This window comes from Oncorhynchus mykiss, chromosome 3 (genome assembly GCF_057628025.1).
Source record: "Oncorhynchus mykiss isolate SJ-2025 chromosome 3, ASM5762802v1, whole genome shotgun sequence".
Classification (NCBI taxonomy): domain Eukaryota; kingdom Metazoa; phylum Chordata; class Actinopteri; order Salmoniformes; family Salmonidae; genus Oncorhynchus; species Oncorhynchus mykiss.
Window position 1 is genome coordinate 32,287,150 of NC_143024.1, and position 14,326 is coordinate 32,301,475.

A 14,326-nucleotide genomic window follows, 5' to 3' on the forward strand; every position below is an offset into this window, starting at 1 on the left:
GCCTGCTAGCCGTTGGCTATCTTATCGGCTGCTATCTGAATAGACAATCGGACAATTAGTATTTTATTTTTAGTTATTGATGTATTTTTCTTATTGGGCCTCTATAACTATATCTATTGTTTTTATTTTTGTTGTTGTTGTGTGATTTGGATTCATCCCCTCTACCACACGGAAACCCACTAATCTACTGACGGAACGCAAGAGTTGGCTAATAACAGACCTCCATCTTATGCTAGCTTGCTCCTATGCTAGCTTGCTACCGATTTAGCTGTCTAAATCGCCGTGACCCCCAACCAACCTCTCCACTCACTGGACCCTTTTGATCACTCGACTGAGCATGCCTCTATTTTCATGTCAATATGCCTTGTCCATTGCTGTTCTGGTTAGTGTTTATTGGCTTATTTCACTGTAGAGCCTCTAGTCCTGCTCATTATCCCTTATCCAACCTATTAGTTCCACCACCCACACATGCAATGACATCTCCTGGTTTCAATGATGTTTCTAGAGACAATATCTCTCTCTTCATCACTCAATACCTAGGTTTACCTCCACTGTATTCACATCCTACCTTACCTTTGTCTGTACATTATACCATGATGCTATTTTATCGCCCCCAGAAACCTCCTTTTACTCTCTGTTCCAGACGTTCTAAACGACCAATTCTTATTGCTTTTAGCCGCACCCTTATTCTACTCCTCCTATGTTCCTCTGGCGATGTAGAGGTGAATCCAGGCCCTGCAGTGCCTAGCTCCACTCCTATTCCCCAGGCGCTCTCTTTTGACGACTTCTGTAACCGTAATAGCCTTGGTTTCATGCATGTTAACATTAGAAGCCTCCTCCCTAAGTTTGTTCTATTCACTGCTTTAGCACACTCTGCCAACCCGGATGTTCTAGCTGTGTCTGAATCCTGGCTTAGGAAGACCACCAAAAATTCAGACATTTTAATTCCAAACTACAACATTTTCAGACAAGATAGAACTGCCAAAGGGGGCGGTGTTGCAATCTACTGCAAAGATAGCCTGCAGAGTTCTGTCCTACTATCCAGGTCTGTACCCAAACAATTTGAACTTCTACTTTTAAAAATCCACCTCTCTAAAAACAAGTCTCTCACCGTTGCCGCCTGCTATAGACCACCCTCTGCCCCCAGCTGTGCTCTGGACACCATATGTGAACTGATTGCCCCCCATCTATCTTCAGAGCTTGTGCTGCTAGGCGACCTAAATTGGAACATGCTTAATACCCCAGCCATTCTACAATCTAAACTTGATGCCCTCAACCTCACACAAATTATCAATGAACCTACCAGGTACCTCCCCAAAGCCTTAAACACGGGCACCCTCATAGATATCATCCTAACCAACTTGCCCTCTAAATACACCTCTGCTGTTTTCAACCAAGACCTCAGCGATCACTGCCTCATTGCCTGCATCCGTAATGGGTCAGCGGTCAAACAACCTCCACTCATCACTGTAAAACGCTCCCTGAAACACTTCAGCGAGCAGGCCTTTCTAATCGACTTGGCCGGGGTATCCTGGAAGGATATTGATCTCATCCCGTCAGTAGAGGATGCCTGGATATTTTTTTTAAATGCCTTCCTAACCATCTTAAATAAACATGCCCCATTCAAGAAATGTAGAACCAGGAATAGATATAGCCCTTGGTTCTCCCCAGACCTGACTGCCCTTAACCAACAAAAAAACATCCTATGGCGTTCTGCATTAGCATCGAACAGCCCCCGTGATATGCAGCTGTTCAGGGAAGCTAGAAACCATTATACACAGGCAGTTAGAAAAGTCAAGGCTAGCTTTTTCAAGCAGAAACTTGCTTCCTGCAACACTAACTCAAAAAAGTTCTGGGACACTGTAAAGTCCATGGAGAATAAGAACCCCTCCTCCCAGCTGCCCACTGCACTGAAGATAGGAAACACTGTCACCACTGATAAATCCACCATAATTGAGAATTTCAATAAGCATTTTTCTACGGCTGGCCATGCATTCCACCTGGCTACTCCTACCCCGGTCAACAGCACTGCACCCCCCACAACAACTCGCCCAAGCCTTCCCCATTTCTCCTTCTCCCAAATCTGCTCAGCTGATGTTCTGAATGAGCTGCAAAATCTGGACCCCTACAAATCAGCCGGGCTAGACAATCTGGACCCTTTCTTTATAAAATTATCTGCCAAAATTGTTGCCACCCCTATTACTAGCCTGTTCAACCTCTCTTTCGTGTCATCTGAGATTCCCAAAGATTGTAAAGCAGCTGCGGTCATCCCCCTCTTCAAAGGGGGTGACACTCTTGACCCAAACTGCTACAGACCTATATCTATCCTACCATGCCTTTCTAAGGTCTTCGAAAGCCAAGTCAACAAACAGATTACCGACCATTTCGAATCTCACCATACCTTCTCTGCTATGCAATCTGGTTTCAGAGCTGGTCATGGGTGCACCTCAGCCACGCTCAAGGTCCTAAATGATATCTTAACCGCCATCGATAAGAAACATTACTGTGCAGCCGTATTCATTGATCTGGCCAAGGCCTTCGACTCTGTCAATCACCACATCCTCATCGGCAGACTCGACAGCCTTGGTTTCTCAAATGATTGCCTCGCCTGGTTCACCAACTACTTCTCTGATAGAGTTCAGTGTGTCAAATCGGAGGGTCTGCTGTTCGGACCTCTAGCAGTCTCTATGGGGGTGCCACAGGGTTCAATTCTTGGACCGACTCTCTTCTCTGTATACATCAATGAGGTCGCTCTTGCTGCTGGTGAGTCTCTGATCCACCTCTATGCAGACGACACCATTCTGTATACTTTTGGCCCTTCTTTGGATACTATGTTAACAACCCTCCAGGCAAGCTTCAATGCCATACAACTCTCCTTCCGTGGCCTCCAATTGCTCTTAAATACAAGTAAAACTAAATGCATGCTCTTCAACCGATCGCTACCTGTACCTACCCGCCTGTCCAACATTACTACTCTGGACGGCTCCGACTTAGAATACGTGGACAACTACAAATACTTAGGTGTCTGGTTAGACTGTAAACTCTCCTTCCAGACCCATATCAAACATCTCCAATCCAAAGTTAAATCTAGAATTGGCTTCCTATTTCGCAACAAAGCATCCTTCACTCATGCTGCCAAACATACCCTTGTAAAACTGACCATCCTACCAATCCTCGACTTTGGCGATGTCATTTACAAAATAGCCTCCAATACCCTACTCAACAAATTGGATGCAGTCTATCACAGTGCAATCCGTTTTGTCACCAAAGCCCCATAGATTACCCACCATTGCGACCTGTACGCTCTCGTTGGCTGGCCCTCGCTTCATACTCGTCGCCAAACCCACTGGCTCCATGTCATCTACAAGACCCTGCTAGGTAAAGTCCCCCCTTATCTCAGCTCGCTGGTCACCATTGCATCTCCCACCTGTAGCACACGCTCCAGCAGGTATAGCTCTCTAGTCACCCCCAAAACCAATTCTTTCTTTGGCCGCCTCTCCTTCCAGTTCTCTGCTGCCAATGACTGGAACGAACTACAAAAATCTCTGAAACTGGAAACACTTATCTCCCTCACTAGCTTTAAGCACCAACTGTCAGAGCAGCTCACAGATTACTGCACCTGTACATAGCCCACCTATAATTTAGCCCAAACAACTACCTCTTTCCCTACTGTATTTTATTTATTCATTTATTTTGCTCCTTTGCACCCCCATTATTTTTATTTCTACTTTGCACATTCTCCCATTGCAAATCTACCATTCCAGTGTTTTACTTGCTATATTGTATCTACTTTGCCACCATGGCCTTTTTGCCTTTACCTCCCTTATCTCACCTCATTTGCTCACATCGTATATAGACTTGTTTATACTGTACTATTGACTGTATGTTTGTTTTACTCCATGTGTAACTCTGTGTCGTTGTATGTGTCGAACTGCTTTGCTTTATCTTGGCCAGGTCGCAATTGTATATTAGAACTTGTTCTCAACTTGCCTACCTGGTTAAATAAAGGTGAAATAAATAAAATAAAATAAAAAAACAAAGATATAAAACTGTATTTTTTTGTGAAGAATCAACAACAAGTGGGACACAATCATGAAGTGGAACAACATTTATTGGATATTTCAAACTTTTTTAACAAAACTGAAAAATTGGGCGTACAAAATTATTCAGCCCCCTTAAGTTAATACTTTGTAGCGCCACCTTTTGCTGCGATTACAGCTGTAAGTCGCTTGGGGTATGTCTCTATCAGTTTTGAACATTGAGAGACTGACATTTTTTCCCATTCCTCCTTGCAAAACAGCTCGAGCTCAGTGAGGTTGGATGGAGAGCATTTGTGAACAGCAGTTTTCAGTTCTTTCCACAGATTCTCGATTGTATTCAGGTCTGGACTTTGACTTGGCCATTCTAACATCTGGATATGTTTATTTTTTAACCATTCCATTGTAGATTTTGCTTTATGTTTTGGATCATTGTCTTGTTGGAAGACACATCTCCGTCCCAGTCTCAGGTCTTTTGCAGACTCCATCAGGTTCTTCCAGAATGGTCCTGTATTTGGCTCCATCCATCTTCCCATCAATTTTAACCATCTTCCCTGTCCCTGCTGAAGAAAAGCAGGCCCAAACCATGATGCTGCCACCACCATGTTTGACAGTGGGGATGGTGTGTTCAGCTGTGTTGCTTTTACGCCAAACATAACATTTTGCATTGTTGCCAAAAAGTTCAATTTTGGTTTCATCTGACCAGAGCACCCTTTTCCATATGTTTGGTGTGTCTCCCAGGTGGCTTGTGGCAAACTTTAAACAACACTTTTTATGGATATCTTTAAGAAATGGCTTTCTTGCCACTCTTCCATAAAGGCCAGATTTGTGCAATATACGACTGATTGTTGTCCTATGGACAGAGTCTCCCACCTCAGCTGTAGATCTCTGCAGTTCATCCAGAGTGATCATGGGCCTCTTGGCTGCATCTCTGATCAGTCTTCTCCTTGTATGAGCTGAAAGTTTAGAGGGACGGCCAGGTCTTGGTAGATTTGCAGTGGTCTGATACTCCTTCCATTTCAATATTATCGCTTGCACAGTGCTCCTTGGGATGTTTAAAGCTTGGGAAATCTTTTTGTATCCAAATCCGGCTTTAAACTTCTTCACAACAGTATCTCGGGCCTGCCTGGTGTGTTCCTTGTTCTTCATGATGCTCTCTGCGCTTTTAACGGACCTCTGAGACTATCACAGTGCAGGTGCATTTATACGGAGACTTAATTACACACAGGTGGATTGTATTTATCATCATTAGTCATTTAGGTCAACATTGGATCATTCAGAGATCCTCACTGAACTTCTGGAGAGAGTTTGCTGCACTGAAAGTAAAGGGGCTGAATAATTTTGCACGCCCAGTTTTTGATTTGTTAAAAAAGTTTGAAATATCCAATAAATGTCGTTCCACTTCATGATTGTGTCCCACTTGTTGTTGATTCTTCACAAAAAAATACAGTTTTATATCTTTATGTTTGAAGCCTGAAATGTGGCAAAAGGTCAAAGTTCAAGGGGGCCGAATACTTTCGCAAGGCACTGTATTTGGTAGCATTGCCTTTAAATTGTTTAACTTGGTTCAAATGTTTCGGGTAGCCTTCCACAAGCTTCCCACAATAAGTTGGGTGAATTTTGGCCCATTCCTCCTGACAGAGCTGGTGTAACGGAGTCAGTTTGTAGGCCTCCTTGCTCGCACATGCTTTTTCAGTTCTGCCCACAACATTTCTATAGGATTGAGGTCAGGACTTTGTGATGGCCACTCCAATACCTTGACTTTGTTGTCCTTAAGCCATTTTGCCACAACTTTGGAAGTATGCTTGGGGTCAATGTCCATTTAGAAGACCCATTTGTGACCAAGCTTTAACTTCCTGACTGATGTCTTGAGATTTTGCTTCAATATATCCACATAATTTCCTTTCCTCATGATGCCATCTATTTTGTGAAGTACACCAGTCCCTCCTGCAACAAAGCACCCCCACAATATGATGCTGCCACCCCTGTGCTTCACGGTTGGGATGGTGCTCTTTGGCTTGCAAGCCTCCCCCTTTTTCCTCCAAAACATAGCAATGGTCATTATGGCCAAACAGTTCTATTTTTGTTTCATCAGACCAGAGGACATTTCTTAAAAAAGTATGATCTTTGTCCTCATGTGCAGTTGCGAACCGTAGTCTGTCTTTATGGCGGTTTTGGAGCAGTGGCTTCTTCCTTGCTGAGTCGCGTTTCAGGTTATGCCGATATAGGACTCGTTTTACTGTGGAGATATATATATATATATATATATATATATACATATACATACTTTTGTACCGGTTTCCTCATCTCCTCATCCTCATCTTCACAAGGTCCTTTGCTGTTGTTATGGGATTGATTGACACTTTTCACACCAAAGTATGTTCATCTCTAGAAGACAGAACGCGTCTCCTTCCTGAGCGGTATGACGGCTGTGTGGTCCCATGGTGTTTATACTTGCATACTATTGTTTGTACAGATGAACGTGGTACATTTAGGCATTTAGAAATTGCTCCTAAGGATAAACCAGACTTGTGGAGGTCTACAATTTTTTTCCCGAGGTCTTGGCTGATTTCTTTTGATTTTCTCATGATGTCAAACAAAGAGGCACTGAGTTAAGGTAGGTAGGCCTTGAAATATATCCACAGGTACACCTCCAATTGACTCAAATGATGTCAATTAGCCTATCAGAAGCTTCTAAAGCCATGACATCATTTTCTGGAATTTTCCAAGCTGTTTAAAGGCACAGTCAACTCAGTGTATGTAAACTTCTGACCCACTGGAATTGTGATACAGTGAATTATAAGTTAAATAATCTGTCTGTAAACAATTGTTGGAAAAATTACTTGTGTCATGCACAAGGTAGAACCGACTTGCCAAAACTATAGTTTGTCAACAAGACATTTGGGAAGTGGTTGAAAAATTAGTTTTAATGACTCCAATCTAAGTGTAAACTTCCGTCTTGAACTGTATATATACACATACACACTACGTGACCAAAAGTATGTGGACACCTGCTCGTCTGATTTTGGTCAATTAGGCCTGGCTCGCAGTCGGCGTTTCAATTCATCCCAAGTTGAGGTCAGGGCTCTTTGCAGGCCAGTCAAGTTCTTCGACAAACCATTTCTGTATGGACCTTGCTTTGTGCACAGGGGCATTGTCATGCTGAACACAAATTTGGATGCACAGAATTGTCTAGAATGTCATTGTATGCTGTAGCGTTAAGATTTCCCTTCAATGGAACTAAGGGTTCAAACCATGATAAACAGCCCCAGACCATTATTCCTCCTCCACCAAATGTACAGTTGGCACTATGAATTTGGGCAGGTAGCGTTCTCCTGGCATCAGCCAAACCTAGATTTGTCCATCTGACTGCCAGATGGTGAAGCAAGATTCTGCACTCCAGAGAACACGCTCCAGAGCCAAATGGCGGCGAGCTTTACACCACTCCAGCCGAAGCTTGGCATTGCACATGGTGATCTTATGCTTGTGTGCGGCTGCTCAGCCATGGAAACCCATTTCACAAAGCTCCCAACGAGCAGTTATAGTGCTGACGTTGCTTCCATGGCAGTTTGGAACTCAGTTGTGAGTGTTGCAACCGAGGACAGACGATTTTTACGCACTTTGTGCTTTAGCACTTGGCGGTCCCATTCTGTGAGCTTGTGTGGCCTACCACTTTGCAGCTGAGCAGTTCTTGTTCCTTCTACTTCACAATAACAGCACTTACAGTTGACCAAGGCAGCTCTAGCAGGGCAGAAATTTGATGAACTTGTTGGAAACGTGGCATCCTATGACGGTGACATGTTGAAGGTGCCATGTTGAAAGTCACTGAGCTCTTCAGTTAGGACATTCTACGGCCAATGTAGACCCCCTTGGGTTGTGCCGTGACGGAGATCTTTGTGGGCTATACTCGGCCTTGTCTCAGGATGGTAAGTTGGTGGTTGAAAATATCCCTCTAGTGGTGTGGGGGCTGTGCTTTGGCAAAGTGGGTAGGGTTATATCCTTCCTGTTTGGCCCTGTCCGGGGGTATCATCAGATGGGGCCACAGTGTCTCCTGACCCCTCCCGTCTCAGCCTCCAGTATTTATGCTGCAGTAGTTTGTGTGTCGGGGGGCTAGAATCAGTTTGTTATATCTGGAGTACTTCTCCTGTCTTATCCGGTGTCCTGTGTGAATTTAAGTATGCTCGCTGTAATTCTCTTTCTCTCTCGGAGGACCTGAGCCATGCTGCTGCTCCAGCTTCAACTGTTCTGCCTGCGGCTATGGAATCCTGACCTTTTCACCGGACGTGCTACCTGTCCCAGACCTGCTGTTTTCAACTCTCTAGAGACAGCAGGAGCGGTAGAGATACTCTTAATGATCGGCTATGAAAAGCCAACTGACATTTACTCCTGAGGTGCTGACTTGCTGCACCCTCGACAACTACTGGAATTATTATTATTTGACCATGCTGGTCATTTATGAACATTATAACAGAACATGGCCAAGATGTTCAAATCTCCACCCGGCACAGCCAGAAGAGGACTGGCCACCCCTCATAGCCTGGTTCCTCTCTAGGTTTCCTCCTAGGTTTTGGCCTTTCTTGGGAGTTTTTCCTAGCCACCGTGCTTCGACACCTGCATTGCTTGCTGTTTGGAGTTTTAGGCTGGGTTTCTGTACAGCACTTTGACATATCAGCTGACGTAAGAAGGGCTATATAAATAAATTTGACTGTGTGCTCAATTTTATACACCTGTCAGCAACGTGTGTGGCTGAAATAGCCGAATCCACTGATTTGAAGGTGTCCACATACACTATATATACAAAAGTATCACCAGTTTTTATTTCAGCTGCTCAGAAATATCAAATTGGTTAAGGGTTCAGAAGAGGGTGAGTAAAGCGTACAATAAAGAGAAAAACTTGAATGTGTAAAATAACATGTGCAGAACATTCACATCCATAGTTATGAGAAAAGAGTTTCCAGAGGGGAGGGAGGTGGGGGAGAAATACGTATTCGTAGCGTCTGCTAACTATATTTGACCCTGGTTATAACCACCGTCTTCCTCTCCGCCATTTCCTTCCCTTGTTCCCTCTGCTCTACTAGGGTCAAATGCTTCTTGTCTGCTGTTTAACAACGGATTGCCTATTCGATTCCGATGTGTGTGTGTGTAATTTATGAGTTAGAATGTTGCTGTTGTTTAGAGTTGAAAACTGCGATGTTAATGACTTGCCTCTGGGTTTACCACTGCTGTGTGGAAACAACACAGAATCGTATTTTTTTTAACAATAGAGGACTAAAATAGTCTCAGTTACTCTAGATCTGAGTAATCTTGTCCTGCATCTCCTGTTCTCCAGTTATCTGCTGCTTCCATCTTGTCGTTATCGTGGTGAATGCTGTGAGCCTGGAAACAATCTTCATCCTCATCTCCAGCTCAATTGTTTCTGATTCCTCAATAGATGCAGAGTATGTAGTCAGTGTGGCTTGCTGACACATGCACGAGGATGAAGACAAACAATGTACCAGACACTCACACCTTTCTACCCCTCTCCCTCCAGATCTTTTCTAAAGCTGTTCCTCCCTCCGTTTACCTCTCTCTGGGTAAAGACCACTCCTCTACTATTGAAGATGATCTCTGGCAAAGATAAAGAATACAGAGCACTGTTCTTTTCACAGAAAAAAACTCATCCTACACACGCATACTCTTACCTCGTACTCTTCTGCCTCTATGAGGAGTTTGGCCGTGGTGATGCGGGATTCATATGGTGGGATGTCACTCTGGAAAGGGAACAAAAAGAGTTAGACACAGACACACACAATTGCTCTCACACAGACACACACAAAGTCACACAAACAGAGCGATAAGTTGGCCCTCTGACTTGGCATTTATGCTCTGGGTTGTCTGAGGGGGGGGGGTAATAAGTCTCTCACCTGTGTGTGTTCCTCCTCTATGTCCTCTCTGCTGGGTGGAGCTTCACTCTGTTTCAGGGCAGGTAGCCACGCATCCACACTCCTCATCAGGTACTCCTTCCCCTCCTACACACACACACAAAATCTGACATCTGCTCCCCTGATCCAGGCTGCATCACATCCGGCCGTGATTGGGAGTCCCATAGGGCTGCGCACAATTGACGGCCGTCATTGTAAATAAGAATTTGTTCTTGACTGATTTGCCGAGTTAAGTCAAGGTTACACACAACTGTCAAATCAACTCCATCTGGTTAGATCCACAGTGCCATCTGGTGGCTGGAGGAGATATTTACAAAAGTAACCTTGAGAAGAGCTGCAGTATTCCAAAACTTGTCCCCTCTGAAATATAAGAGTCATTTAGGAGTAAATCCTTAGCTTGCTGTTATTGTTCCTCCCTAAAGATTAAGGCTCTCTGAAGAATTGGAGGCCTGTCTCATTGCAGTGCTAGGACTAGCAGATTATCATAAAATTGTATGACAATTGCAAATGCTCTGATTGTTCAGTTAAAGACCATTTTTCTGTCTCCCCTCATCACTTTCTTTTGTTCTGTCATAAACTTATTAATGTGTGTGTGTGTTCCTAGCTCATCAGATTAATGGCATATTATTCAATTTTCTCACATGAATTAACTCTGATCGCTGCTTTAACAAGATGATAACTTAGCGTGAGACATACCTGCCTCTGATTTACAGTGTGTGTGTGTACTGACCTGGTTCTTCTCTGTACTGAACAGGTAGCTGGCCATCAGCTGTAGAGCCTCTGGGTTGTCAGGCTGATAGGTCAGCGCTCGTTCTATGGCCTCTCGACACTGATCTCCTGCCCTCTCCTCCATACTACACACAAACACACACAAATCTGTGAATTCAATATACAACAGGCCTTTCAGGTAACAAAAATGTATATATGATTTTTGTGTTACCAGAGGTCAGTGAAGTAGATCTCTGCCACAGAACAGTAGGCCACACACACGTGTCTGGCTATCGGAATCTCTGACCCCGAGTCCTGGAGTGGAGAGGCTGCTGCCTCAGCTCCTGCTCCTGCCTGGGGTGACAGGGAGATGGTTGAGGTAGAAATATTCAGCATCTCTGGCTGCCAGTTTGTGACAGTCAGTTTATGATACAGTCAGTTTGTAGAAGTGTTCAGACTGAAGAAACAGCTCCTCCTAGTGTTCTGTGTTAGACATGCATTCAACAAGATCCATGAGTGTGTGTGCATGTACTCACTGTGGCTTGTGCGTGTTTCTCCAGCATACACAGTAGTATCTGTACTCCTTTGGTGTAGTACTGCACAGCCTCCTGGCCTGTGTGTATCTGCCCTAGAGACATGTATTTACTATGACCTTCTTCAGGACTCAACTGCACTGCATGCAGAAACACTTAGAGCTGGGGTTAAGGAACACACACACACACGCATGTGCATTTGCACAACACACACACAGAGATGCATGCAAACACCATACACACGCACACTGAAGGATATTTCCTTGGCCCTCTGTGTGTCTCCCAGTTCAGAGTGGATGTGTCCTAGCAGGTCCAGGGTAAGGAGGTTGTCAGGCTCCACCTCTAGTGCTCGCTGACAGAACCTCCCCGCCATCTCAAACTCCAAACTGTCCATACACTCCTCCGTCTGAAACACAACACAAGACAGATGTTAGTGTACAGCGTGTGGCAAACTCCAAACTGTCCATACACTCCTGACTCCATCTGAAATAGGAGAAAGAGAGAGTATGTCTGGAGTGTGTGTGTGTGTGTGTGTGTGTGTCCTACCTTCTCCAATAGTTGTTCTACAGTATATTTTTCAGCAGTTTTTTTCTTGGCTTTCTCCTGCATCTTCAACTTCATTCTATCTTGAGGTGACAGACCTGCCAATCCAGAGCCTGTTGCAACACAGTCCCTATTGTCAACAATATTCTACATAAGTCTGGCTACAGTTACAGTAGCTAACTAGCAAGTTAGCTCGCTAGGTTGTTCTTTCCAGATAGAACTAGCGAGCTAGTGCCTTCAGAAAGCATTCATACCCCTCGTCTTTTTCCACATTTTGTTGTGTTGCAGCCTGAATGGTAAATGTATTCAATTGTGATTTTTTTTTTGTCATTGTCCTACACACAATACTCCCATAATGTCAAAGTGGAATGATGTTTTTGAAAAAGTAAAATGTAAAGCTGAAATGTCTTGAGTCAGTAACTATTCAACCACTATTCTTGTTATGACAAGCCTAAAGTTCAGGAGTAAAAATGTCCTTAAAGTCACATACAGGTGAAGTCGGAAGTTTACATACACTTAGGTTGGAGTCATTAAAACTCGTTTTTCAACCACTCCACAACTTTCTTGTTGACAAAATATAGTTTTGGCAAGTCGGTTAGGACATCTACTTTGTGCATAACACAAGTCATTTTTCCAACAATTGTTTACAGATAGATTATTTCAGTTATAATTCACTATATCACAATTCCAGTGGGTCAGAAGTTTACATACACTAAGATGACTGTGCCTTTAAACAGCTTGGAAAATTCCAGAAAATGATGTCATGGCTTTAGAAGCTTCTGATAGGCTAATTGACATCATTTGAGTCAATTGGAGGTGTACCTGTGGATATATTTCAAGGCCTACCTACCTTCAAACTCAGTGCCTCTTTCTTTGACATCAAAAGAAAAAGAAATCAGCCAAGACCTCGGGAAAAAAAATGTAGACCTCCACAAGACTGGTTCATCATTGGGAGCAATTTCCAAACGCCTGAAGGTACCACGTTCATCTGTACAAACAATAGTACGCAAGAATAAACACCATGGGACCACGCAGCTGTCACTTGGGGCGGCAGGGTAGCCTGGTGGTTAGAGCGTTGGACTAGTAACCGGAAGGTTGCAAGTTCAAATCCCCGAGCTGCCCCTGAACAGACAGTTAACCCACTAGGCCGTCATTGAAAATAAGAATTTGTTCTTAACTGACTTGCCTAGTTAAATAAAGTTTAAAAAAAATAAAAAATACCGCTCAGGAAGGAAAAGTGTTCTTTCTCCTAGAGATGAACATACTTTGGTGCAAAAAGTGCCAATCAATCCCATAACAACGGCAAAGGACCTTGTGAAGATGCTGGAGGAAACAGGTACAAAAGTATCTATATCCACAGTAAAACGAGTCCTATATCGACATAACCTGAAAGGCCGCTCAGCAAGGAAGAAGGTACTGCTCCAAAACCGCCATGAAAAAAGCCACACTACGGTTTGCAACTGCACATGGGGACAAAAATTGTACTTTTTGGAGAAATGTCCTCTGGTCTGATGAAACAAAAATAGAACTGTTTGGCCATAATGACCATTGTTATGTTTGGGGGGAAAAGGGGGTTGTTTGAGCAAGGAGCTCTGTCAGGAGGAATGGGCCTAAATTCACCCAACTTAATTGTGGGAAGCTTGTGGAAGGCTACCTGAAATGTTTGACTCAAGTTAAACAATTGAAGGCAATGCTACCAAATACTAATTAAGTGTATGTAAACTTCTGACCCACTGGGAATGTGATGAAAGAAATAAAAGCTGAAATAAATGATTCTACTATTATTCTAACATTTCACATTCTTGAAATAAAGTTGTGATCCTAACTGACATAAGACAGGGAATTTTTACTTGGATTAAATGTCAGGAATTGTGAAAAACTGAGTTTAAATGTACTTGGCTAAGGTGTATGTAAACTTCTGACTTCAACTGTAAGTTGCATGGACTCACTCTGTGACCAAAAATTGTGCTTAACATGATTTTTGACTATCTCATCCCTGTGCCCCACACATACAATTATCTGTAAGGTCATTTAGTTGAGCTGTGAAAATCAAACCAATTCAACCACAAAGACTAGGGAGGTTTTCCAATGCCTCGCAAAGAAGGGCACCGATTGGTAGAAGGGTAAAACAAAAAACAGACATTGAATATCCCTTTGAGCATGGTGAAGTTATTAATTACACTTTGGATGGTGTATCGATACACCCAGTCACTACAGAGATACAGGCGTCCTTCCTAACTCAGTTGCTGTAGAGGAAGGAAACCGATCAGGGATTTCACTTTGAGGATAAAAAAATAAACCAAATGGAGCTAAGCACAGGTAAAGTCCTAGAGGAAAACCTGGTTCAGAATGCTTTCCATCAGACACCGGGAGATTAATTCTCCTTTCAGCAGGACCGTAACCGAAAACACAAGGCCAAATCTACACTGGGGTTGCTTACCAAAAAGACAGTGGCCGAGTTACAGTTTTGACTTAAATCTACTTGAACATCTATGGAAAGACCTGCAAATGGTTGTCTAGCAAAGAAGAATAACCATTTTGACATAACATTAATAATTTTGGGGGAATAATGGGCAAATGTTGC

At 43.4% G+C, this 14,326-nt stretch overlaps 1 protein-coding gene across 2 annotated transcripts in view; it reads right to left on the reverse strand.

Annotated features, from left to right (window-relative positions):
• The window catches only part of si:dkey-12j5.1 (uncharacterized), a 37,514-nt gene that overhangs the window by 21,655 nt on the left and 1,533 nt on the right, over positions 1-14,326 (reverse strand). For both annotated transcript variants that reach the window (XM_021593073.3, XM_021593069.3), the window contains exons 2-8: positions 11,746-11,855; positions 11,459-11,605; positions 11,203-11,355; positions 10,899-11,020; positions 10,689-10,812; positions 9,941-10,045; positions 9,719-9,787 (exon numbers count right to left, since the gene is read on the reverse strand). In XM_021593073.3, the coding sequence (XP_021448748.3) occupies positions 9,719-9,787; positions 9,941-10,045; positions 10,689-10,812; positions 10,899-11,020; positions 11,203-11,355; positions 11,459-11,605; positions 11,746-11,855 (830 nt within the window). The remainder of the gene's footprint in view (positions 1-9,718; positions 9,788-9,940; positions 10,046-10,688; positions 10,813-10,898; positions 11,021-11,202; positions 11,356-11,458; positions 11,606-11,745; positions 11,856-14,326) is intronic.